Source organism: Paralichthys olivaceus, chromosome 6, assembly GCF_024713975.1.
Source record: "Paralichthys olivaceus isolate ysfri-2021 chromosome 6, ASM2471397v2, whole genome shotgun sequence".
NCBI lineage: Eukaryota > Metazoa > Chordata > Actinopteri > Pleuronectiformes > Paralichthyidae > Paralichthys > Paralichthys olivaceus.
The window spans coordinates 10,889,235-10,916,225 of record NC_091098.1 but is presented as its reverse complement, the minus strand read 5'-3'; the positions used below and the strand labels follow the sequence as shown (position 1 = coordinate 10,916,225).

The 26,991-nt window shown below is 38.4% G+C and overlaps 1 protein-coding gene across 27 annotated transcripts in view; it reads left to right on the top strand.

Moving 5' to 3' along the window:
- Positions 1-26,991, top strand: part of cacna1db (calcium channel, voltage-dependent, L type, alpha 1D subunit, b) — a 69,409-nt gene that overhangs the window by 30,246 nt on the left and 12,172 nt on the right. For 4 of the 27 annotated variants that reach the window (XM_069527188.1, XM_069527184.1, XM_069527185.1 and 1 more), the window contains exons 8-42: positions 568-671; positions 899-1,068; positions 4,358-4,432; positions 6,049-6,136; positions 6,348-6,374; positions 6,917-7,077; positions 7,208-7,433; positions 8,149-8,356; positions 9,143-9,263; positions 9,451-9,565; positions 9,712-9,772; positions 9,893-9,953; positions 10,839-10,983; positions 11,157-11,286; positions 13,594-13,653; positions 13,742-13,801; positions 14,937-15,043; positions 15,653-15,740; positions 15,844-15,951; positions 16,140-16,192; positions 16,281-16,427; positions 17,177-17,378; positions 17,529-17,687; positions 17,989-18,099; positions 18,453-18,530; positions 19,144-19,227; positions 21,804-21,845; positions 22,692-22,820; positions 23,400-23,465; positions 23,580-23,671; positions 23,759-23,918; positions 23,996-24,123; positions 24,288-24,384; positions 24,497-24,599; positions 25,292-25,393. In XM_069527188.1, coding sequence (XP_069383289.1) covers positions 568-671; positions 899-1,068; positions 4,358-4,432; positions 6,049-6,136; positions 6,348-6,374; positions 6,917-7,077; positions 7,208-7,433; positions 8,149-8,356; positions 9,143-9,263; positions 9,451-9,565; positions 9,712-9,772; positions 9,893-9,953; positions 10,839-10,983; positions 11,157-11,286; positions 13,594-13,653; positions 13,742-13,801; positions 14,937-15,043; positions 15,653-15,740; positions 15,844-15,951; positions 16,140-16,192; positions 16,281-16,427; positions 17,177-17,378; positions 17,529-17,687; positions 17,989-18,099; positions 18,453-18,530; positions 19,144-19,227; positions 21,804-21,845; positions 22,692-22,820; positions 23,400-23,465; positions 23,580-23,671; positions 23,759-23,918; positions 23,996-24,123; positions 24,288-24,384; positions 24,497-24,599; positions 25,292-25,393 — 3,868 coding nt within the window. The remainder of the gene's footprint in view (positions 1-567; positions 672-898; positions 1,069-4,357; positions 4,433-6,048; positions 6,137-6,347; positions 6,375-6,916; positions 7,078-7,207; positions 7,434-8,148; positions 8,357-9,142; positions 9,264-9,450; positions 9,566-9,711; positions 9,773-9,892; positions 9,954-10,838; positions 10,984-11,156; positions 11,287-13,593; positions 13,654-13,741; positions 13,802-14,936; positions 15,044-15,652; positions 15,741-15,843; positions 15,952-16,139; positions 16,193-16,280; positions 16,428-17,176; positions 17,379-17,528; positions 17,688-17,988; positions 18,100-18,452; positions 18,531-19,143; positions 19,228-21,803; positions 21,846-22,691; positions 22,821-23,399; positions 23,466-23,579; positions 23,672-23,758; positions 23,919-23,995; positions 24,124-24,287; positions 24,385-24,496; positions 24,600-25,291; positions 25,394-26,991) is intronic. The other 23 variants (XM_069527186.1, XM_069527187.1, XM_069527192.1 and 20 more) reach the window with 23 other exon arrangements.

The window sequence follows — 26,991 nt, the reverse complement described above, 5'->3', positions numbered from 1 at the left end:
CCTGTCACTCATTACTAATATCCCACATGTGCCCTCTAGTGGCCACAGCTAAGAGTGGACAGTGGCCCTCAACAGCTGAATAACAGCTTTGAGCTGCCATTCATTTTTTGTAATCCAGTGCTTCAGTAGTGTTCCCCTTAAGTGAAAAAAGATGCATAAAAACAAGTACTAAAACATACAAACCTTGCATTCGTGTTTGGTGAATGTTCACTCAAGCCACTGGTGCTTCAACTTTATTTATATAGCTCTAAAAACACAAGATTGTTGATCCCTTAAAACACAAAAATAACAGTGGAATACAAATCAAGACAAAAAATAAATAACATTATTATTATCAGCACTAACAACAGTATCTGATTCAAATGGCAGGTGGTTTTACTGGAGGACACTAAAACATATTGAGCACTCACTATCATCTCAGCCTGTTTACTAGTTTAAAACAGTGCATTTCACTGAGATAGGTTTTATCAATATTTTATGCATATGTCATGCATCGATTTGAAAAAGAAAATATTATATAGACTATTTAATCCTCTTTTCTTTTTCTCTGCTCTTGTTTCCATGTAGATGAATGATGCAATGGGCTTTGAGCTGCCTTGGGTTTACTTTGTCAGTCTGGTCATTTTTGGATCCTTCTTTGTACTCAACTTGGTCCTGGGTGTGTTGAGCGGGTAGGTTTAGAGTGTTTTTACTTTGTTTTGGCTTGTCCTTTTTTTTCTTTTCTGCAACTGATGTTTATGACATATGACATATAAGTTTGTACAGACTAAGAATATACTTTGACACATTATTTGTTAATTATTTCTGGGGGGATGTTAGGGGGAAAAAGCACATGTCCTGATCCTGTACAGTATTATGTGATGCAGGTTTGAATGTCATTATGCTCTGCCATGTCCAGAGAGTTTTCCAAAGAGCGAGAGAAGGCCAAGGCTCGCGGAGACTTCCAAAAGCTCCGTGAGAAGCAACAGTTGGAAGAAGACCTGAAGGGCTACCTGGACTGGATTACCCAGGCCGAGGACATCGACCCCGAGAACGAGGAAGAAGGAGACGAGGAGGGCAAGCGTAACCGTGAGTTATAGCTACTCTTATCTAAAGCAGGGAAAAGAAGAATACAGACGGTACTCTGTGTTTCCAAGCCTTAACTTTTTTGCCTTTAATTGAGTGTTGCACATCTTTTTACTCCATCAGTAGTGAACAGAGGGAGATGATGAGGGCAAACCCTTACTCACCCAACAACATGCTGTTCTAACACATTATCTCATTTATATTTGCCTTAAATGTGTCGTAAAGAAAATGTCTGTATACCAGGGGAAATTGCCTTAGCTCAGCTGTGGGACTGTTGAAAAATACATCAAAACGTTATCATTATATGCAGCTTTTTACCTAAGTTATACTGATTTCTTGTATGAATACAAGAAGTTTATATAAAAATCGTAATTGATATTTACTACATAAGGACAGTATCAACCTTACAGGGATACATTAAAAATGTAGTAAATATTTGTCAGAGAGAATCAACCCAGAAAAAAGTCATTAACTGTAACAAAATATTAACAAAACTTATTAAAAAAAACAAACTGGACAATATACAAATAAAACTATACACATTGAAGCTGACAATTTTTAAAAAAAGTGGCGGCGGGTTGTCTATTGTTTAAATTTGGTACAAATATTCACTTTGACTCAAAGATGAACTGAATACATTTTGTTGGTCGACGGTCTAAAGGTGAAGGTCATGTGATCAAGATCACTGTCGCAATGCACATTTTTGGCCTTGTGAATTTAATATCTCGGGGATGCCTTTGGGGGAATTTTTTTCAGATTTGGCACAAACATTCACTTGAACTTGGATTTCATTTTTTGTAGCCAAAGGTCAAAGGCTATTGTCATAGTGGCCTCATACAAGTATTTTTTTCTTAAACATGATGTCTTAAAGGGAATGTGATTTTGGTACAAACATTCACTTGCAACCAAAGATGAGCCAAGACATTTTTAAAGGCCAAACATTAAGCTCAGGAATTCCCTTTGACTCACAGATGACCTGAATAGACGTAGGTGGTAAAAGGTCACTCCGACCTCTCAAACACATGTTTTGTCTTGTGAATGTAATGTCTCAGGATCATCTCGAGGAAATACTTTCAGATTTGACACACATATTCACTGGGCCTCACTGAGTGGTGAAATGTCACTCAGTGGTCAAATGTCAAAGGTCAAGGTCCCGTGGCCTCAGAAACATGTTTTTTGCCTCTTGCATGTGATGTATATATCACCGACTGGGACTTTCTTCTAATTGTGATTACATTTCAGTTGTCAAAGTTCAAAGATCACAGTGACCTCATATGAATCTGGAAAAAGATATGTAGAAATATTTACACAGAAACTGGACTGGTTGGTGGAGGCAGTGCGATGATTCTAGTTTCATAACTACCTTTTTTCTTCTTTGTCTCTTCCTTTCCATTTGGCCTCTTTATCACTTTATCTTTTAGCCGTTTGTTTAAACAAAGACAAAATATTTCTTTCCATATCATCACTCACAGAGAAAAATTCTCACTTCATCCACTTTTGTTAAATAAAGTCCTTCTCACATTTCCTGATCTGAGGCATGAACCATGAAGAAAGTTCATCTGATATTTAGTTTTTACGTCGTAACTTGACTCTGCAGTAACAGATGGAAGTCTGGACAGTTTTCACTCATTTTATTTTGGTAAATAATCAAGGGATTACCAAGGGATTATGTATGTTTTCAAAATGAAGCAAAGCTGGAAATTTACTCTTGAGACAGATGAAAGGCTGGACGGCTTTGTTTAGATTAGTTCACACACTCTGACCTGATGTGAAAAATTAGAAGCACCTGAAAGATAAAATGTATCTAAAAACTGAAGCCCTGTGATAAGAACCAAAATGCTTGGTCTTTGATTTTTGGCTGCGAAATGTTGGATGAATTCAGTCAAATGTTTTTAGACTGTGTTTTTATTTTTTTGTATTCGGATTTCATGTCATGAAAATATTTGGTGGTGAGGGAACAGGGTCGTGCTTTTGTTGTAACTCTATATTTCCTTTGTATATTTCTCACACTTTACTTTACTCATTATTTCTTTTCTAATATAAATGGGGACATGGTGGCTCAGCACCGTTATTTTACAAGAAGGCCAGAGTGTGTATAGAATTTTTGCATGTTCCCCAGAATCTGCTTTTATAATAAATTAAATTCATGGTTATATTTATTTAATTTTATTATTCTTGTTTAAATTTAACATTTTTGTTTGTGGACAGATTGGATATAATGAGTTTGAATCATATGAAATGTGGGTGTAAATCACCTGAAACCAACTGCGCCTTTGAAACGTTTGTGAAGCAGTACCTCAGTTTGGCCCACAGTGACGTTTGATGGCAGCCTCGCCTCTCTTCTTAATACAGTGCCTTAAAACCAGTGTGGTCAGTGCATCTCCGCCTGTCTGTTTTCTTTGTCCTCCATTAGTTTCTGTCCTTTTGACTTCCGCTGTCATTGTTGTAGAAAAAACACCCAAACAACTAACTGTCTTTCCTTTATTCCTGCAGTGTCTGTGTGCCTTGTAAAAAAAAAAAAAATAGATTGCTGCTAACATTAGTTTTCTTACCTCTTCCTCCTTTATCTTCCTTTTGTTTCCCAGTTCTTCTTCTCTAGTCACCAACAGTTGTTCTCTTCTCTTGTCACCAACAGTTGTTCTCTTCTCTGCCCTCCTTCTATTGTCTGCTTTCTTACTGGAGCCTTGTTTTTTGCTGATCCCTCCCAGTCTAAAATCATATTACATAGTTACTCTGTCCAGACCTGGATGCAGCTCGAGCAACACTGAACTGTTTTGTTTAATTACTTTTTTTGAAAGCACCAGATTTACAGTTCCAAGCATGACATTTGACAACCAGTGCATTCGACACTGGTTAAAACTACCTCAGTCACATCTTCGGTTTTTTCATATTTGCACAAAATATTATTTAAACCTCTATTACGTAATGCTATCATATGCTTCTAGCAAATGTATGTACACATTTTTTGCAAAAACTTAAAAACTAGTACTGTTTAACTTTAATGTCTCAACTTTCTCTTTCATGTAACTTGCCAGTCACAGAAGCAAATAATACAGAAAAGTTTTACTGAGGAAGAACAGGTTCATCGATAGATTGATTCAGTCAGTTACAGGAAGATGATGTCACTTGTTTAGTTCCTCTGCTTGGTGTGGACATGGTAGCTGTGTCAGGAGTTTGTACTGCTGCTGTCTCTCCTTCCTACTTTCCTCTCTTTCTCTCTTGTTCTGCTGTGTACTGACTCACTGCTTCCTCTGCTGTCTGACTGTGTGCACTGCATGTTGGTAACACCAAGGGGTCACACTGGCTGACCTCACTGAGAAGAAGAAAGGGAAGTTTGGCTGGTTCACCCAGTCCACAGAGACACAGGGTAAATGTGTTTGAGTGTGTGTGCGAGCGTGTGTTCTTGCAGACAGTTCATCCTTGTCCTGCAGGGTGTCTTTCTGCGTGCATGTGCTCCACCTATGCTTTTGTTTGTGCTTTTGTATTCGCATGCCCTTGGTGATCCCTACCATCTTTATCATAAGAAAACTCATCTCATGATACTACATTGTTCCCAGTGAAAAAAACAAACAATAAAAAACAATAAACCGCTTGTGAAATGAATCAACTCATTGTAGAAAGCAAGAAAAGAAATGCAAATGTAACCGTGGAGGATTTTACTGAGCAGCGATGTCGTCTTTGTCTGGAGAAGTGCCCATTTATGGGAAACAATGTTTTTCATCTGAGAGAAAATAACACTGATACCACCCTCATGAGAGGCTCATCTTCAACATGGTTTATCATTGTAATCATACACGTACACCTGTTGCACCAACAGTGTGTGAAGATATAATATAAAATACCCTTTTAACCAATTTTACATTACTGGTTTCAGTAAATATGAAACATAGAAAGTTTCATGCAAGAGAAAGACTGAATTTAAATCATTATCAATACTACACACTACTGTTACTACAGATGAATTGGTAAGCATCATATCAAATACCTTAACTTAAAATAAATCACACATTTAATACTTAGAAGTTTCCATCTGATGTCTCGGGGGATACTTGGCACGCTGTACTTTAAAAAGCTAAAATTAATGTTTCCAGTTTATCTTAGATTCATTAAATTTATATTTATATTTTGGTAAATATACGGAAACAGAACTGTCATAATATCTTGGTTCCTTCATTCACTCATCATTTCGAATTTCTCTCATTTGTCATATTTCCTGTATATACAGTATATATGATCTATAATATACTGTATGCTGTAACCCTGCTCAACATAAAGACTTGGACCAAATTGTTTGATCAAATAATTAAACAGGATGATGCCATCAGCTTTTCACTAAATATGTGTCACAAGGGAAATATTTAATCTGGGTAACAATATTTGTATTCTGATTCTGGTTAGTCATTGATAGAATTAATGTACAAATTGTACAATCTAATATTTGACTCAGGTCGGTCAGCTTGCACTCACTATGACTTCATCTATGCAATTCATCTTTTTGTGTCATAAAACAGAACAGCTTTCACATCTGTATCAAATGGACACAGTCAGTCTCTGTCTTTGAGAACTAAAACATTTTGGATTCAAGGAGAAACCTCTTTAATGATGGCAAAGTTTGAGAGGGGGGTCACCCTAACATGTCCTACCTGACACCTGCATTCTTCACATTTTCAGCTTTTGTTTTTATTTTCTGGCGGTTTGTCTCGGCCAAAAGTGAAGAAGTCTTATTTTCAATCAACAGCTAAGACCTGAAAATATGACTTCATCGTGAATTGAAAAGTCATGAAATATGGCTTTGTTGTTCAGTCAAAGGTTTAATCTGACGTAATAAGACATAAAGAGAAAAATAGAATTTTGTCACACTAGAGCCAAGCCAAACCAAAAATGCATGTATGTCATCATGTGACTTATTGATGAGACCTGTTTCCTTTACCCTGTACTTCTTCATTAACTCACTTTTGTGTGTGTGTATGTGTGATACCATAGCGAGCATGCCCACGAGTGAGACAGAGTCGGTGAACACAGACAATCACAATGGAGAGGAGGACAAATCACCGTGTTGTGGACCACTGTGGTGAGTGTAACATAGTATAACTGATTGGCAGTCCAGTCGCTTACAATGAGCCAATAGAAAAGAGGTTCACTGAGTGTTTCCAGGACATTTTCACCAGATAAATGACACCGTGCCTTTTGATACAAATCATATACATAACTCAAACCCACAATGCAAAGCTGCACATGTTGTTGCCCTGTATTAAAGTTGCTTCATGTTTTATTCTCCTCAGTCAAAAAATTACTAAGTCAAAGTGCAGGTTAGTACCTTGGCATGATGCATTTTTTTTTCATCCAACTCACCTTGCATGGCTGATGCTTGCATCATCATGGCTGATGTTGGCCTCATATTTTAATGCTGAAAGCTCTGATCCCAAATGTTTCCATCTGTGTTCTTGTCCATTTTAATATTTGGACCTTTATCCAGCATGTATCATGTTTTATATGTGACAAACTCATGATCGTTATCCTGATCTCACCAGTTCCATCATTTTGTATTTCTCTCTTTGCACCTAAAACTCTACTTTCATGCTTCTTTCTAATCCATTTTTTTGTCTAATTTGATTCGTTGTGATTTTGTGCTGTCATGTTAATTCACCATAAATTAAATGCATGTGTGAGAAATAAAACCTTGCAATCACATTTTATACAACTTGAGTCTGAAGTCAAGAGATTTCATTCCAAAACATGTTCAAGAGTTTTCCATTAACTCATCCAATAATGTCTCATTTGGGAAATAAACTCTTCTGAACATGCTCGCACGTGTCCTGACAATTGATTCTAAAGTGCAACTGTTTGTCAGTCGTCAGTGGCGGCGGTGGAACCGGTTTTGTCGCAGAAAGTGTCGTGCAGCTGTGAAATCAGTGACATTTTATTGGCTGGTCATCATCTTGGTGTTCCTCAACACTCTCACCATCGCCTCTGAGCACTACAACCAGCCTGACTGGCTGACTGAAGTACAGGGTATCTATTTTAATTCTGTTTTTGTTCTACTGTTGTGATGTAAATAATATGTTTGGGTCAGTTTTCAATGATGAGATGTTAGATGATATTGTAAACAGCTTGTTTGACTCTTCTCTCTTCTCCTGGCCAGACATAGCCAACAAAGTTCTCCTGGCGATGTTCACCATGGAGATGCTGGTGAAGATGTACAGTCTGGGGCTGCAGGCCTACTTCGTGTCCCTGTTTAACCGCTTTGACTGTTTCGTGGTGTGCGGAGGCATCGTAGAGACCATCCTGGTGGAGCTGGCCATCATGTCTCCTTTGGGAATCTCTGTTTTCCGCTGTGTACGCCTCCTCAGGATCTTCAAAGTTACTCGGTGAGGAATAGAAAGACTCAAGTGTGTTTTATAATAATAATAATAATTTATTTTACTTATAGGCACGTTTCAGAGCACCTTACACGGCAGAGATACAAACACAACAGAAAAAACAATGAATGTTTTGTGGATGTGGTAGAGACGACTTACTCCTTTTCATTCTATGATGAAGAAATCATTCAGATGATTCAGTAAGGTATTACAATAAACTCAATATAAAAGTAAAATTTTTAGTATAAATTTCAAATCCTCATTGAAAAATAAATCTACACCTTTCAGTACAATCCAGACCTGTGCAATAAACAAACCAGTGACAAAACTCACTCAAACGTAGAAAGGTACAACACTGTCACTCCAAAGTGACTTCATTTCTATATAAAGTCTATGGTTGCAACAGAGTGTTCTGTAAAATTCTGGCAAAATATCCCAGATAGGAATGTTGCCATTTTGTGCCAATGACGTAATTAGAGGTCAGGGTCTGTGCAGTAGCGATCGGGGGATGGAGCCACAGTATTGAGGTCTTGCTGATTCAAGCACTCGACTATTCGCAAGTCAATTTCAGCTGTCAATAATGTTTCACCTTGTTTTTTTTAAAGCATCAAACAACTAATTAAAACCAAACTAAGCAGTTTTCCAGTGTTTTCATCTCCATATTTGCTTTGCTTTCTTTCTGTCTGACCTTCTGCTAAGTCATTTGATATCTTTTCCTCTCCAGTCACTGGGCATCTCTCAGTAACCTGGTGGCCTCTCTGCTCAACTCCATGAAGTCCATCGCCTCCCTGTTGCTGCTGCTCTTTCTCTTCATCATCATTTTCTCCCTACTGGGCATGCAGCTCTTTGGGGGCAAGTTCAACTTTGATGAGACAGTGACCAAGAGGAGCACGTTTGATAATTTCCCCCAGGCTCTGCTCACCGTGTTCCAGGTTGGTGGTTGGTTTAATTTCCAACACTCGCAGGATATATAACATCCATTCACAAGAAAGGCGAGAACTAATTCAAGATTCAAACTCAACAAGATGTTCTCTACTTAGCAAAGTAGATTATTTTATTTTTCTCAAAATACTAGAGCAGTGCCTGTTCTATCCATTCCTCATAATCATTAGCGGGTCCTCTGCAAACAGACCCTCAATATACAGTCTTTTTTTTTGTTTGACTGCTGAACATTTTGTGCAGAGCTGTGTGTTAAGTTCCTGTTCATCCTACCTGGTTTATCTGCATTGGAGATTTTGCTGTTGATGTTTTTCACAAAATGAAACTGTATTTTCTTCATTACTGTTCACGTGTGTGGCTTATATATCAGTTTGAATGATTTACTGAACTGGTGTTATATTTTTCATACATTGCATGTCTACTTCAGAGGTCTGTTAAGCAATCGACACGATGTCCAGACCCAAGTTCATTTCAAAATAAAAGCTTCAAATAAAGCATTATATACCAGACTTCTTGCCAAAGAATTCTTGGGACCAATTTTAATCACTCAAGTGCAATGACTTTTGCGAAGCTTTAAGTCTTGATGCATAAACAATGTGGGCGTCTTCAAGTGCACCTGCTTGAAGGGGAGAGAGAAATATAATTTAAATTGGAGGGTGTGGTGATTATTATCAAATTCATCACTGCTGTGAAATAACTGTGCCAGTCACAGAGACACATGACGGATGGACAGATGCTTCTTGATAGTGATTGAAATGGCTCTGTGTCATGTTCTCCAGATCTTGACAGGAGAAGACTGGAATACAGTGATGTATGATGGCATCATGGCCTACGGTGGTCCAGCCTCCTCTGGAATGGTGGTCTGCATTTACTTCATCATCCTCTTCATCTGTGGAAACTGTATCCTACTGCCTAAACAATAATGAAAAAAACAATAATCCACATTTTCTCACTTGCATGTGTGAATAAGTTGTGTTTTGATATTGAACCAGTTGACGTTGTCCCATATTCACAAAGTCCTGGTGGATGTTTAATGATTTCAATTCATCATGTTGGTCAGTGTCCTGTCCTTAAGTCATGTGACCAGACATCCTACTGAACGTCTTCTTGGCCATTGCCGTCGACAACCTGGCAGATGCAGAGAGCCTCAACACAGCACAGAAGGAGGAAGAGGAGGCCAAGAAGAGGAAGAACAGTGCCAAGTGAGGACACCTCAATATTTCACATTATAATTTTTGTTCACACTTGCTGTTTAATTGTTTGATTAGACATTTGTCACAAGCACTTTTCTGAGGCAGAAATAAATGTCTCTCTGACTTGTACGTTACTCTCTGTGTGTCTCAAACAGGGATACAAGCACAGATAACAATAGAGTGGAAATAACAGAATCCAGTGATGGTGAGACCAAGGTAAGAGACAGACAGGGGCTTGAGTTTTTTACATCATGACCACATATCTGAACCATTGATCTAGTTTTCATCTCAGAAAGTATACGTTTTCAAAAAGATTGACCTGTTCTCGATCTATAGATGCCAGCAGACGCCATGCTAGAGGAAGACAAAGAGTTGTATCCTGCCATCGACTCTCCAGGTAAAAGTGATTATATGCAAATTTGCTGAAATAAATAAATCAAATTCTACTTGTGTTTAAGAGCACATTACGTATAGACAAGAAGCAAAACCTTACTGAATTCTTGTCCTCTTCGAATATTTATTAAAAGTGTCATTCAAAAAATCATATTTTAGTATAGCTTGGGAAATAATTATTTCCTCTGCCAAGGCGGCTATGTTGTCTGTTCACCTGATTTTCATGAAATTTGTAGATGAGTCGAGCATGACCCATGGAAGAACCCATTCAATTTTGGAGCAGATCCAGATATTTGGTGGATCCAGGATTTCTTTTTACTTATTTGTCCTGGTGAGACAGGGTGTCAGCCTGGTCAGAGATATGGAGTCTCTGAATGCCCTCTAGATTATTTATTTGATTTTAGTGATTCTGCAATTAGAAATTAGTTTGTGCAATAAGATAAAACTTAACACCATATTTTCAACTTGAATGGCATTTAGAAGAGTGTATTCCTCCACCAAGGCCCAACAGTCCCGTTATGAGCCCACATTTAAATGAGATCCAGGTTTCTTCCTTAGGTTATGCCCCACCCCTCTATTTCATGGAAATCTGTTGAGTAGTTTTTCACATAATCCTGCTAGACGCAGATGAAAACATCCTTGGCTGAGGTAATAGCAACTCAATTCATGTACACAATAAAATGTCAACTGAAAAAAACAACAGAATATTGCACGTTAATGAAACGTTCTTGCATAGAATTGGTTTGACATATTAAAACAGCTTTCTGTAAAAATGATCTACACTGAAAAAAAAAAAAATCATTTGTTTTAAGCCTCAGTAACAAAATGAAATATAAAACAGTAGGATTGTATCGCAAGCTAATAATAAATGGCTCTGTTTCTGTCAAAGTGTGTAACATTGAACATGATAATGAAGATCTTCCAGAAGTGCCCGCTGGACCCCGCCCACAGAGGCTTTCTGAACTCACTATCAAGGAAAAGACTCCACCCATCCCAGAGGGCAGCGCCTTCTTCATCTTCAGCAGCACAAACCCGTGAGTCACACACAATAACAGTAACAGTCACCCTGTTTCAGTGTGTAAACAAAAATGTTCAAATCAAAAAGAAGAAAAAGATTTAGATATAAAAAGACAAAAAATGTTAATACTTATTTTGTGTAATCTGCCTCTGTGCCTTTTTGTCCACCCTCTTTTATTTCTCCCTGTAGGTTTCGTGTGTTCTGCCATAAGCTGATCAACCATCAGATCTTTACCAACCTCATCCTGGTCTTCATCATGCTCAGCTCTGTCTCTCTGGCTGCTGAGGACCCCATACGCAACTTCTCTGCTCGCAATATTGTACGTAAACAACCACAGGCACTGCAGACTTTAATGTCCCTGAAAGGCTTTCCCACTTATATCTCAGGGTCACTGTAACTGGCTGAGGTGCAGATATCTCGACATGTCACCATAGAAAAAGTACAGGTTTAAATAATATGATTAACAATGACTGATTTCCATATATTTGCTTCACTGTCAGGGTTGTCACACTATCATGGCTTACTGAAGAAACAGAGCGATTGTCATTGTTTTTAGTGACACTTTGTTGAGTCAAAATATCTACTGTGAAAAAGGCCTAAGGGACGTAACTCAAACAATGTGAAATGTTCAACTAAAAAAATATTATGTTACAGTAATTATTTGATTAGGTTTTTTTAAAATTCTGAACCACAGACTGTACATAAAAATGGACGATGCGTCTCGATTTTCTCCAACTATCCAGAAATAAAGCCAGAATATCTCTGATATAAATGCCCCATCTCGCACATTTGGAGCCAGAGTCTGCAAAGTAGCTCTATGGGGATGGTGCCGCGCTATCAAGGTCCCACTCTTGACCAATCACAAATCAGTCTCAGCTGTCGATCATGACATTTCTCCTTATTTCAGCATCAAATAACTAATTAAAACCAAATTTACTGGAAAAACACTTCAGTATGATAACTACCTAAAATGACAGAAACCATCTTTGAGAAGAATTTATTTAACATGTAACATTAACATGTACTTTTTAATTTGACATATTCATCATTCACTAACTTGGATGAGGCAGGGTTTATGAACCATTCTGCCACCAGCCACCAGGGGGTGATCATGAGGATTTGGCTTCACTTTTTGGGAGCAGTCGTGACGTCCATCTTTATAAACAGTTTCTGGTCTGAAAATGTTTTGCTTCCTTACTGATATAACTGCTTCACAGAACTGCATACTGCATAACCTACACGATACCGTCATGTTACATTGTTATAATTCTGTGTACTTACAGATCAACAAACAAAAACAAGCTGCACTAAGCAATTTCTAATGTTGGCAACTGGTACATTTCAGGATTTCTTCACTCAGAAGTTATGCAATGTGTTGACAACAAAGTGCTCATAACAGACGTGGCCCTACATGTGCATTTGCTGCGCCGTGCCAAGCCAAGTCGTGATGACATGTGTTACTACAACAGCTTCACAGCAGGAGACATAACCACAGTGAGCCGCGCCGCTGTGGTCCTGCGTGGCAGGAGGGCCGACCACAGCCAATCTGTGACGTCTCCTCCTTGCTGTGTTCACAGCAGAACACAGCAGCGTGTCTCTGCCGGAGATTAGAGGGAAAGCTCTTTTAGTAAAGTATCTCTGTGCTCAGCTGTCAGTATATGCAGCTTCTACCTTTGTCTCTTTTCAGTCATGTTTTCCAGTTTGTACTTTTAGTTTTAGTTAGTGGGGCTTTATCAGCAGTGCAATACTTACAAGAAAACCTTTTTCAATCAAGTTGGTGGAGTTTTAATAGTGTGAACAGAAAAAAACCACATTGAGATAAAAGAGCTGCGGGTCACAGACTTTTACTGTGGTTTGTGATGAGGTCTTTCCAGATACATCATCAATATAAACAACTCTACAAATTAAAAACACTTGCACCGCATTGCTTGACTGCTCACAGCTGTTCAACACATGGCTTGGCACGAATACCTTCTCTGAAAAACAACAACAGCCCTATAACTGGAGGCTGAAAATGTACCTTTGGCAAGTCTGTGAATTTAAGACTGTCTGTATAAAATCTTTATTCACACACTCTTTGCTGAGAGAAAAGCCTGCCCCTACTATTCACAAACTTAAAAGAGGCATATTAGGTTCATATTCAGTATCCATAATTGTGTTATTGGAAAGAAAAAAAAGTATAACTTTCCTCATACTGTCCATTGCTGCAGCTCCTCTTTTCAGCCTTTGTCTGAACTGTGTTATGTAAATAATCAGAAGTATTGGGAGAACTACTAATGCGGCGTTTCAAGAGATTCAGGAATGTTTTAATCTGTGTTTTCATTTCAAGTGTTTGCAGACTCTTGACAAACAAACTAGATGGAAAGAAAGAAGAAAGACAAACTGCAAAAGTGTAAAATGTCTCCTTTAAGAATTCAATTTAGGCGACAGAGTGGAGGCAGGATTGGTGTGTGAGTTATACATGTTTACATTAAAAATTACCTAGTGCAGCCTTGATATACTCGGAATTAGTTCATGTATTATCTTTGTTTGACTCTTCAATCTCCAGCTCTTCTACAGTATTTAACAGCTCATTCACTGTGTTGTTTTCCTGCAATGACTTGAACTTGTGCATTACCTCTTGCAGATACTTGGTTATTTTGACTATGCTTTCACCGCAATCTTTACTGTTGAGATCCTGTTGAAGGTAAATGTCCTTTGCGTGCTGTGTTGTGCTGTGCTGGGTAGAGCTTCAGTAACCCTGCGTGCTTATGTCACTCTTATTGCCTCCTCAGATCCTAGGCTATGCAGACTATGTCTTCACTAGTATGTTTACATTTGAGATCCTTATTAAGGTAAACAACTAAAAAAAACTGTTGTGCTGCCTCGGTAACAACCCATTTCTTCCGAGCTTGGTGAACACATCCTCTCTCCCCTCATTTTTGTCTCAATATTTTTTGGAGTAAAATGGCCGCCTGCTTGTCGTGTTGTCATGACGCCAATCCGTGGAGCTCGCATATTTTTTTTGTCTGTCAGTCACTTTTCCATCACAGCCCACTCCCCCTCCTTCATCCTCGACCAGTTTACCATATGAACAAGAAAGACGTTAAATTTGAAATGTTCTGAACTGTACAGAGACAAACTAACCTTAAACTTTCCATCCCTCTGCCTGATCGTACACTCTACACACAGATGTTCCCCCATCCTTATATTTACCTGTTTTTTGGGGTTAATGCACTTTTAAAGAATAAGCCTGAAGAAATCCACAAACAACATAATATTTCCTGTTAGAATTCAGTCCTCTTGCTTTTACCCCTTTGCTGTCTGCATGCCTGCAACAGGTAAATCTCATGTATTATGGTTTAAGAAAAAAAAAAAAAAAGAAATTCTATCAGAAGAAGATTACCGGCCCCTATTCAGTGCTGTTTCTGGCTTAATCTGCATCAGAAATTAGTTTAGTGGCTTTTGACCTGCCTTGTCTGAACATTCTGAATTGTTTGTAATCGGTTTATTTGTGTGTGTGTGTGTGTGTGTGTGTGTGTGTGTGTGTGTGTGTGTGGGGCCACAATATCTTTCAAATTGTAACATTTGTTAGTGTGAATCCAGTCATTTGAATTTTTTTAATTTAAACCAAACAACAATATCGACATGATAGTTAATGATAATGTTTATTTAGTTACTGAAATACTGCTACATAATCAATATAGTTTGATTTCAGAATGAGATAACAGCTCAGATCATAGTGTAAACTGTTGTCATTGAGTCTTTTAAATTGAAAACAATTATTTGAACTTAAGAGGAACATTTTACAATTAAAATTTTGGTTCACAGAAAATATTCTTTTGAAAGTTAGTTTTGGCAAGAGATCATTAAAATCATTATTACAGTCATAATCCCATTTCAGCCTTACTGTCCCTATGTGAATGTATTGAATGGCAGATGTGTCCTCTTCAGTCCTGAAGTTAGTCTAACCTCTGTCCATGTGTCCAGATGACGGCATTCGGAGCGTTCCTTCATAAAGGGGCTTTCTGTAGAAACTACTTCAACCTTTTAGACCTGCTGGTCGTTGGTGTGTCTCTGGTATCATTCGGGATTCAGTACGTATCATTCAGTTACTCATCAGTAACAGGTTATTGACTTGACTTGACTTTTCACTGTCTTATCTTATCTAATATAATGTGTCTTTTCATTAAATATGACGCTGTAGCTGATTAGCTTAGCTTAACACAGAGACTGTAAACCAGAATAAACTATAAGGATGTCTCTTTTTAAAGTTACCAACCAGCATATCTGAAGCTCTCTAAGTAACATGGAGATAATTTGTAGTTTTCCAAGTACTTACTGTATGTGCTGGATGTTATCATGTCTCGTTGTCACTGTGAGGACAGAAAAGCAGGAGTCTTTTGTGCTGTGATGAGTCTGAATCACATGTTACTGTTGCTGCTGTGTTTCAGTATGAAACAAGTATGACATGGAAAAATACAGGAGAAGTGCAAAATCTTTTTATTCACTCAAATGGAAAATCCCACAAACTGTCCAACAAACACTGTTAGTGTTTTAGCTTAAACTAAAATCTGTTCTTGGTGAAAAGAGATGAGCTGTCAAGGGATGTACTTTTAGTTTACTGCACTTTTCAAAGTACAGTTGCAAAAGTTTGAAATTAGAAAATTCTGCTAAATCCTCTGGTGTGTTTGTGTCTTCCATAGGTCCTCTGCTATCTCCGTAGTGAAGATCCTCCGTGTTCTCAGAGTCCTCCGTCCCCTCAGGGCCATCAACAGAGCCAAGGGACTCAAGGTCAGAAAGAAAATAATACAACATGGTGCAGTGTTTATCTCTATGGTTGCTACTCATTAGCATGTATTCCTATTAATTGAGGATTATTGTGTGTCTCATTCAGCATGTGGTCCAGTGTGTGTTTGTGGCGATCAGGACCATCGGCAATATCATGATCGTCACCACCCTGCTGCAGTTTATGTTCGCCTGTATCGGTGTCCAGCTCTTTAAGGTACATTGTAGAAATGTGTTGAGGGAAAATGTGATAGAGGGTAATTGGGCCACACCTGATGTTTAACTGCTGTCTCTTATGGATGTGCAAATCAACTGGTTCTTCTGTAAAACATCCAATAGTTGTATAGAAGTTGAATAAAAGTTAGAAATAAGCCTCTGACTTTCTCTGTTGTGATTTTAATAAAGGGGAAATTTTATCGATGCACAGATGACGCAAAGTCCAGCCCGGAGGAGTGCAAGTGAGTTTGTTTAACTCTTCAGTATTTCCACCTCTGTGTATTTTCCTGAGTGTCTCTGTGTGTTTAAAGTTTCGTCTTCAAATCTCAGGGGTACATATATTCTCTTCAACAATGGGGACACGGCAATGCCCATGGTGAAGGAGAGGATCTGGCACAACAGTGACTTCAACTTTGACAATGTCCTCATGGCCATGATGGCTCTCTTCACCGTGTCCACATTTGAAGGATGGCCCACGTAAGTACCGCTCTGTGTCTGAGGTACAACTCTGATTTGACTCTCATTATAAGAGAATAACAGCGAGACTCTGGATTTATTTATTGTTTGATAATTCTTCACTTTTATCTCTGTCTGAATGAAAATGTTCTATTGCTAGAAACTTAAACAGGCATGTTGAATGTAAAAAACTGAATTTTCATGGAAGTCAGAGTTAGAGTTGGGGTTGTTGCCAGAATGCTGTCATATTAAATGCAGTGTAACATTCATGAATTTTGTATTGAAATGAATTTCCCAACAATATTTGATTCCAGTTTAAGAACTTTTTACACAACAACAGTCAGCAAACCTGGCTTTAGGGCAGTTTCATTAATCAGAGGATTTATTCTGAGACATATCTAACCCACTGTTACTAACTAAATTACATGATCCTGTCAGATCACCCCTCACGTAATCTATGTCATATACATTTGAGCATCAGATAGTCAACACAAAAATATATTCAATATTATACAACTCTTGACTTTTCACTGTCTTATCTTATCTAATCTTGTGTCTTTTCATTAAATATGACGCTGTAGCTGATTAGCTTAGCTTAACACACAGACTTTTTTACAGACTCTTGCCAGTAGGGGTTACTGTTACTCAGAACCCCTACCTCCAGCATCCTGGAGTATTAATTACTTTTAAACCAAGTCAATTAGCAGAGTTAATATAATTAGTAACTGTCCATCATCTTGGCTGACTCTCTTTGTTGTGCGTCCCTGCAGACTGTTGTACAAGGCCATCGACTCCAACAAAGAGAACATGGGTCCCATCTACAACTACCGCATCGAGATCTCCATCTTCTTCATCATCTACATCATCATCATTGCCTTCTTCATGATGAACATCTTTGTTGGTTTCGTTATCGTCACCTTCCAGGAGCAGGGGGAGAAGGAGTACAAGAACTGCGAGCTGGACAAGAACCAGGTACAGTGCGTGTGTGTGTGTCTGTGTGTGTGTTGTGAGTATACAATCAGAATCTTTATCACAACACACAAAGAAACTATGTTTGATAATCCTTTGTCACTAAATGTCCTTGTCTCTGTCTCTTTACACCTGCTCTCATAACCACCGCAGCGTCAGTGTGTGGAATACGCTCTTAAGGCTCGCCCTCTGCGACGCTACATCCCCAAAAACCCCTACCAGTACAAGTTCTGGTATGTGGTCAACTCCACTGGGTTTGAATACGTCATGTTTGTCCTGATCATCCTCAACACCTTGTGTCTGGCTATACAGGTAAGTGTTTTCTCTCTTTGGTCCTTTTGGACAATGAACATAAACTAGCTGATGTAGTCAATTGATTAATTCATGTCTATTGATGTAAAGGATTGATTTATTTTATAATTCCCTCAATTCTACATGCAATTAGAATTATATAATATTCATGACTTATAATCTGAATACATTTCATTTGCAGTTATGATTTTAATGAACTCTCTTTTATCAGAAAGATTTATGTCAGTTTAAATAAATGACAGAGACCAGTGTACACAGATACAGCTCGTCTACAGTCTCTGATCAGCCTGCCTCTTTCTAGCATCATGGTCAGTCTCATCTTTTTAATTACGCCATGGACGTCCTCAACATGGTCTTCACTGGGGTTTTCACAGTGGAGATGATCCTCAAGCTCATCGCCTTCAAACCCAGAGTAAGCCCCCCCCCTTCCTCTCCTGTACCTCCATACAAACATATGTATTGTTCCTTAAATCCTCCTGTTCAGACTTTTCTCCTTTAGATCTCCCTTAAAATTCTACCCCTAAAAAAGTTCCTGTTTGAATTTTTATTTTTAAGGAGTCCCCCTTTCCCCTTAAACCCAGGCCTCATCCACTCTTCCTGTCCCATTTCCCTCCCCTCTGGCTCTCCTTGACGCTGCTCACTCGTGGGCTCTTTACCACACTGGCTGTGACTCCTCTACCATTTTCTCCTCACCCTTCACCTCTCCCGTCACCGCAACCTCTCAACCCCTCCTCTCCTGCTGGCTGTGCATGCTGCTGTATTCAGGGCTATGTCGGGGACCCCTGGAATGTCTTCGATGCCCTGGTGGTGATTGGCAGTGTAGTCGACATCATACTCAGCCAGGTAGAAAGTCGCCATAATGTAAAACCCTTCGTGCTCTTCCGTTGCTGCTGCCACTGTTTTCTTTCCTTCACACCTTTCCTCCTTCCCTTACTCCCTGTCCTAATTTTAATTTATCTTTTTAAGTCGGCTTGATCAAGTTTCTACTTTTGAATTCTGCTGAATCTGACTGATAGTTGATGAGCACCACAGACTAAATACACGCAAATGGGCTGGAACTATGTCCATCCACTACAACTACGATATGGCTTCATCACATTAATTCACTCGTTCATACTGATTTAATCTTGCTGAAGTTTTTACTTTAAAGTCTGTGGTGGTCATTTCTTACAACCTGCCACTCTATCAATGAGAGAAATTTGCTATACAGACAGTTCATTTATAATATGGAATAAATAAAGAACAAGTTAAAAATGTTATACTCTCACAGACTCAGTGGCACGAATAATTCGACTTTCAATCTCACTCTGTTATATCAAAACCTCTTGATGTTGTCATCTTTCTATCTGTCATAATTCTTTTCCTTATTTTGTTTTACCTCCTCTTCCTTCTCTTTCTTGCTCTGTTGTCTTTCTCTTTCTTTTTTTCTGTGTGTCTTTGTTGCTTGTTCTCGCAGAACTATTTTGCTGATGCATGGAACACGTTTGATGCCTTAATTGTTGTGGGTAGCGTGGTTGACATTGCCATCACTGAGATCAATGTAAGTAGTCATTTATCACACATACGCGCCAGTCTTACTGTGACCGTCCCAGCAGAGGGGGCCTTGCTCTAGCATCAGAGCTGTTTTCAAAATCACAATATTTTCACAGCTAAATTAAGGGTCTTCACATTTGGCATTAATGTGGTATTTTGTATTATGGGAGGCATGACACACATAAAGATAAACTTATGTTATATATTTTGTTAACTTGTGTACTTACATTATCCAAAATGTTTTCAACAACATTCAAACCAAGAGAAATACCCAATTTTATTCAAGCTTGCAGGTCCTCTGTTACTGGTCCATTTAATTGTATCGTATGCACCTCTCCCATGGTTTTACCCATCTTTGGTATAACGTCCGGTGCAAACGATGTATGATGATGGAAAAAAACCTTAGTAGGCAGTTAGTTACCTCACGCATGTACATGACTTGCTCCTGAGTTGTGTCAGGTAGATTTTGATCAGCAATGGTGGTGAAGTGAACAACTCCCATGATCCCACACTGAAAGACCCATCTGCCAAAGTTACACATTGTACGTTTATGAACAAAAAATAAGAAGAGGAAGGTTTTTCTCATTTTGAATTTTAAGAATTAAGAAGAACTGTTGAGAACAAAGTCAAACTAAATCAGAGGAGCTTTTTTCTATTTGAAATAATATTGAGAATAAATTAAAGTCCAACTTTTAATATTTTAATATATCAAACTTCTAATGTTACCACATATGACTGCCACTACAAAATACCTTGTGTAGATTGACATATGAAATTGTACTTCTGAGCCTGTTTTAGTAAGAAGATTCTCTCTGTTTGACCTGACAATCACAGTTGGTTCATCAGTGTTATGAATTTGAAGAGACTGTGCCAAATCCTGATCACATAAACAAGCTATACACCTTCTGCTCACACAACTGGATTTGATGGACCGGAGGAACAGAGTTAATTGTTTTACATTTCAACATTATTCTCGAAATGCAAAAAGACGCCTCATGCCTGACCCTATTACTCTTCTGTAGACGCAGTATTAAACAATTATTTAACTGAATATGAAAGGGGGGGAAATGTGATTAGAAACATTCACATGTGTTGGGATGTTGTGACATGCTAAGGATAAAATGTCAACAGTTATCTAAAACAATCTATAATGTTATTGAGAGCTGTTGTTTTTGAATGCAGCTCTGTTGATTTGTCTTGTCTCTAATCTTGGGCGTCATCATTTTGTGCCAGATTGTTTCGCTTGTTATCTCTTTGAATCTGCTGTGATGCTACTGAAAGGCCACTCTGTCCTGGTTTGACTCCATGCTTGTTAAAGGATCTGTGTGAAGGTGTTTGTTTTTCCTGTTTAGAACACTTGTTTTAAATGAATGATTTACGGCAAACTCACTCTTTATGATCAGATGTTTGGAAACATTCTAATGTACAAAATGAATGTGACACTTGAGTTACAGCTACAGGGTAAATATCCCCTGAGAGTATGCCAGTACCCCATCAACATGTGCTGTGTGGATTTGCAACTAAAAAAATACCAGTTTATTCATTATTTGAAATTGATTATAAATCTTAATGTCCTTGTCATTTCCTGTAGATATAGTTTTCCTCCACTAGATTGGAAGATATCACATCATTTACCCACTGTTAAAGAGAATACAATTGTTTAAATGATGTTTATTTGCAAAGAGAGATGACATCCGACCTCCTCGCTAATAAGATTGAAAAAGCATCACAGCAAACAGCTTAACTTACTTTTCAAATTTAATTGTCAGACAGCAACAGAAAGGGATTTCAGCTTTGCTATAAAACTCAGAAGAGTGCATCTCAGCCAAGGCCCAACAGTCCCCTTAAAATAAAAAAAGCTGTACAAAATTGTGCACACTCAGAGAAATCAGTCCCATAAACATGCATAAATAGCAAATATAATGTATTAGAATTAGGCCATGCACAGAACCCTGGGGATCTCTGTGATTAACTCTCCGTGACGCAGAGCACACCCTTCACCCAAGTTTCATGGTAACCCGTCCAGTCATTTTGGGTAATTTTGCTGACAAATAAATAAACCAACCAAAAAACCAACAAATGAAAACGTCACCTCCCTAAACGGAACTAAAAGAATGGTTGCCTTACATTGTGCCACTGTTAACCATCAGATTAGATACTGAATTATTGCATAATTTAAAATAAATAGTGGAGTTAAAACAGTTGAGTATCAAGCAAATTGTATGAAGACAATTGTAATGATAAAAAAAAAACAATAGGATCTGGTGTATCAGTGTTTTCTCCTTATTGTTGTTCAGTATCATTTCACTATCCAACACTTGCCTCTCATGTCTGTTAGTGCTGAGATGATGTGGTAAAGCTTCGATGGGCTTTATGCTTTACTTTGATGATGTTCTTGTCTGTGGGATGAGTTCTAAATGGTGCTGTGTGTAAGTGAAGTGTCTTTCATTTGATTACATGTTAAATAAATCAAAGGTTACGTTAATATGAGATCATATTTGCAGCAGCTCTGACCCGTGAACGTTTTGTTGCTGCACAGCTGGTTTGTGTAACTTGGATTAACCTTAGGCTTTTGATTTCAAGTCGGCAGCCATTCCTGTCGTCAAGGTGATAGTGGAGCCAGGGGTAAGAAGAACCCCCCCCCTCCTTCTCTATTAAAGACCCTCACCCTTTCCTTTTGTGTTAATGGAAAACTGAAAGCGCCGAGATCTTTCTGTTGTCACTCTCTGTCAGTCACTTAGGGAAGAAAACATTGAGATACTTTCTTCCAGAACCTCTAATTTCACTTATTCAATAAAACGTGAGGGTTTGTGACTGAACTCTCTGTGTTTGATCAAGTCTTGTTTTTTCAACTCCACCTGGTTTGTTGCATTTTGGCTCCACTTTCATGCAGCTGACGTGTTGTCCTGTCTGGGTGCATGGCATGACTACGGGTGAACAGTAACACTGTTTGGTTATTTGGTCATTTCAGCATAGCTTCTCTGAGTGTTTGCCGTCAGGTGACCAGCATTGTGTGGACATTGCACTGCTTCGAGTTTACATTTCTCGTTAAAGGTCTTGTGTGTTTGTATTGTAAAAACGAAACAGGAAAAGATTCATCTCAGTGTTTGTATCAGGTGAAAAAATAAGTTACAGTTTGTCTTTTGGTTTTTCGTTAATTCTGTATGTTGCTTGTTTTTAATCAGCTGTTCAGAGTTAACTGTACTGTATGTGTAAGTCCAGGTCTGTTAATGGCATGCTATTCAAGACACAGTCAACTATGCATGCATGTTGATTTTTGTCATTGCACAGATGGAAAAAGATCACAATCTGGAATATTTCATCATATTAATACAATGCTTGTGAGCTGATATTTGTCACACACGATGGTTGGAAGAATGCATGTATGACTGACTGCATGAATCATTGAGTGGTACAGGATGTTTTCTCCTTCTGCGTTCTTGTAATCACATTTCACCTCCTCCACCTCAGAACACAGAAGACAGCGCTCGCATCTCCATCACCTTCTTCCGCCTGTTCAGGGTGATGCGATTGGTGAAACTGCTGAGCAGGGGGGAGGGCATCAGGACTCTGCTGTGGACCTTCATCAAGTCTTTCCAGGTGAGATCGTAAGATAAACAGCCAGGAAACATCCTTCTTGTATCTGCAGTGATAATTCAGCATGAGATTGGTGAATTTAAAGAAGAATATATGTAGAATAGAATAGAATTGAACAGAATTGAACAGAATTGAACAGAATTGAATTGTCTTTGATAACCAAATAGAACCCATGTGATAAATAGGGTGAACTCAGCAGATGACAAAGACAGCTAATTCATTCTGGCCTACGTACATACATCAAAATGAGCCTGTTGTAATGAGCATTTGAAATAAAAGTGCTAAAATGTATGTATTTTTTAATTTACTTAAAGTTATTTGTGATAAAGTTTAAAACTGTAAAAATATCAAACTTAAATTGAATAATCTAATCTCTACGTCTTAAGAATCCTTGCCAAAATTATATAAGATTTATTTGTTTTACTCCCAAACATCGTTTTGACATCAACCCCTAAAAATCGGTATTGTTTGGGGTCCACTGTAGATTTAACCAGACAATTAGTTATCAGTGGATCTTGTGCTGTAATTGATAATGTGCATCACTCGATTTAGATACTGAAACGTTCTTTTTTTTCCACCCAGGCTCTTCCCTATGTTGCACTCCTGATCGCCATGTTGTTCTTCATATATGCTGTAATAGGAATGCAGGTAAAATGTAATCAGTTTTTCAAAATTACAGTAAAACCAGACCAGATTCACTGCAGGGTCATTTGAGAGCATGCTGACTGATTCTGTGGACAACATTTCTCTGTCTGCCATCAGGTGTTTGGTAAAATAGCCATGGTGGATGGAACACAAATCAACCGCAACAACAACTTTCAAACTTTTCCTCAAGCTGTCCTGATGCTCTTCAGGTATTTGTGTTTGCGAAGGTCAAATCGTTGGTTACAAGAAATTATATGTGATCATACATTCTTATAGTAAATATTGTTGTATGTCAGGTGTGCTACAGGTGAGGCCTGGCAGGAGATCATGCTGGCCTGTCTGCCTGGGAAGCTGTGTGACTCAGAGTCCGACTACAACCCAGGAGAGGAGAGAACTTGTGGCAGTGGTTTTGCCATTATCTACTTCATCAGCTTCTACATGCTCTGTGCTTTTCTGGTAATCCTAACATGTTTCTCCGGCTTCACTGTGCCAGTAGTAAAAAAGCTAAACTATGTTGCATGTTCTTGTTTCAGATCATAAATTTATTTGTAGCTGTCATCATGGATAACTTTGACTATCTGACCCGTGATTGGTCTATTCTGGGGCCGCATCACCTGGATGAGTTTAAACGGATCTGGTCTGAATACGATCCTGAAGCCAAGTGAGTGCACAGGGCCCATTTTTTGGAAAAACAAAAAACGTTTCTCATGTTATTTATCCTGTATATTTTTCAGAAATATTTGCGTCAGTATATACGGTTTGCTGGTAAATTCAAATTATTCACTGTGGTCTAACAACTTTTATTTGACTCCATGCTGTTGTCAGGGGCAGGATAAAGCATCTTGACGTGGTGACTCTGCTGAGGAGGATCCAGCCTCCTCTGGGCTTTGGCAAGCTCTGCCCACACAGGGTGGCCTGTAAGGTGGGTACATTAAAGCATTTGTACGTCTTAGACATGTAGATAAATAACTTTCACAGAACTCACTTCACATTTGATGCCTCCTTATTGATCTGTACTTTGAATCCTATTGCAGCGTCTGGTGGCGATGAACATGCCCCTGAACAGTGACGGGACTGTCATGTTTAACGCTACTCTGTTTGCTCTGGTCCGCACTGCTCTCAAGATTAAGACTGAGGGTGAGTCTGAACCTGCATGAAGTGGTGTGTCGCCAGTAGATGCAATAAAAAATGTACTGTGTGAAATAAGATTGAACAACTATTATTATTATTGATATTATTATTATAAACTTTATATTATATATATTTATATAGCACCTTTCAAAACACAGTTACAACTTTACTACAAGTTAAAAATGTAAATCGAAGGCAAACAATAGGAAAAGTAAAAAGTAATTTAAAGAGCATAGTACAAAATATAAAATGTTACAGATGTGAAAAGAGTACAAACAAGATAAAATGATTGCACTAGTTGGTAAGATCAGAAAAATAGACAAAGTAATTCAGGAGAAACAAAGAGAGTAACGATTAGTTATTGTGAGTAGTAGTTGTTCGGTCCGTTATTTACCTAAGATCTAGTTCTTCATTCTCAGCAGTGCCTGCGTCTTGACCTTTTTGTGGTCGGATGTGAATATGCCCATCTGACCACAGAGCATATGATCAGCCCACATCTTGCCACAAGAGGGGGCTGTAGACATCTACTGCAGTTGCAACAGCATTTGTGGAGTGCTCTTAATCTTCATTGTAACTTCATGTGTCTGATGTCGTGTGTGTTGTGTGATGGTGTGTGTTGGTGAAAGAGAGCGACTGTACATTTGATTATGTGCTTTTGAGCCCCAGTTACACTTCTCACATTTTCTGCCATTTTCCAGGAAATCTGGAACAAGCCAATGAGGAGCTCAGAGCTGTGATCAAAAAGATCTGGAAGAGAACCAGCATGAAGCTACTGGACCAAGTTGTCCCTCCTGCAGGCGGTCAGTGGTCATTACATCCTCATCACCATTATTCACAGTTCAAACGGTGGCTTCAGTCACCTGATTTGAATATGCACTGCTTTGCATTAACATTTCCCTAAAAAGGAAAAACTGCATCACATGTGAACCATCCTTTTACCAACATACAGCTAAAAATACTGCTCTCCAAGCTCCACCCATCTATTTTCTATACTGCTTATCCTTTTGATGGTCCCCCAGGGGGTTGAGGCTGCAGCCAATCAGTGGGTTACACACAGGAAAGGTTACCAGTGTATCACAGGACCAACATACAACAACACAAAAACATAAAGCATTTATTATGGCTCTGTTTTGAGAGTGAGCTCGCATCAACCAGGACCCAGAAACTCAAAAAAGCTAATTGGAATTCAACCATCATTCATTTTGTTATTTACACTTTAACTTTTTCTACTGTGTCATGTCAATGTCTGCTGTGATGGGTCTATTGTTTAGAGACTTTTCTATGAACTACCACACTGTATATTTTCTAACACAAAAGGTAGATTTTGGTACGGGTGGTTGATCAATCAGACACCGCATTCATCCTGTTTTTGCATTTCTCAACTCAGCAAAGGTTTGAGAAATGCTGAGCACAACTAACCAAATGAGATAGACGGGAAAAACTCCTCTGCTGCCATTTCCTTTCACTTCAGTTCACAGAAACGCTCCTTATCACTGTCACAGTTGAGCTGCTGTTTCTGTCCCACAGATTTGTTTATCACTCATCTCTGGCTGTGGTTCTTCAGTGTCTATTCCTCTCACTCTAGTGTATGCTTAGCACTAATGTTCTTCATTGTTTATGAAACCTAAACTCATGAAGGTTTCAGTCTGTGCTGAGGCCTTGTTCCTACAATCATCTTAAAAAAATAACCTTGGACTTAAGTTTCTTTGATCAGTATGTTACACTAGGTGTAAGAGAACTAGCTGGTTTTGTCAGAGTTCAACAGATTTGGATATACACACACCTCTTAGCATACAGTGCACTTTCTTTTTGAACTGCATGCATCATTTACAGATGAAGCAGAGGGCCTTTCATGATAAAAGAGATATACCAGTATGTCTTTGCAATACAGATATTAAGTTATACATTGGCTGCTTTTGTTTTTACATATTTATTGTATACTTCTACTGTTAACTATGGTTGCAGGAGAAAAGACATTTTCATTATATACATATATATATATATATATATATATATATATATATATATACTGTACATATACACACACATATATACATATATATGTATGGTAGTTCAAGGTTTAAGGTATCTCTATTATCCCAGAAAGGAAATTATTGCCAAATATGGTCAGACCACATTGATAACAATAAATACACATCAGCACAAATACATCAGAGTGAGATATTTAAAAGGCTGATGGCAGCAAGGATAAATTAATTTCTAAATCCTTTAGTTCTGCAACTGGGTCAATTTAATCTACAGGATCCACAATACCCTATAGTGAATATTGTGTAAGTGCCACATACCAGCACATAAAAGAGAAAGTAAGAACAGTTTGCATAAGACAAGAATCAAAACATTTTGTTTTCACACACCTCTGCTGCATGTGGCCACAACT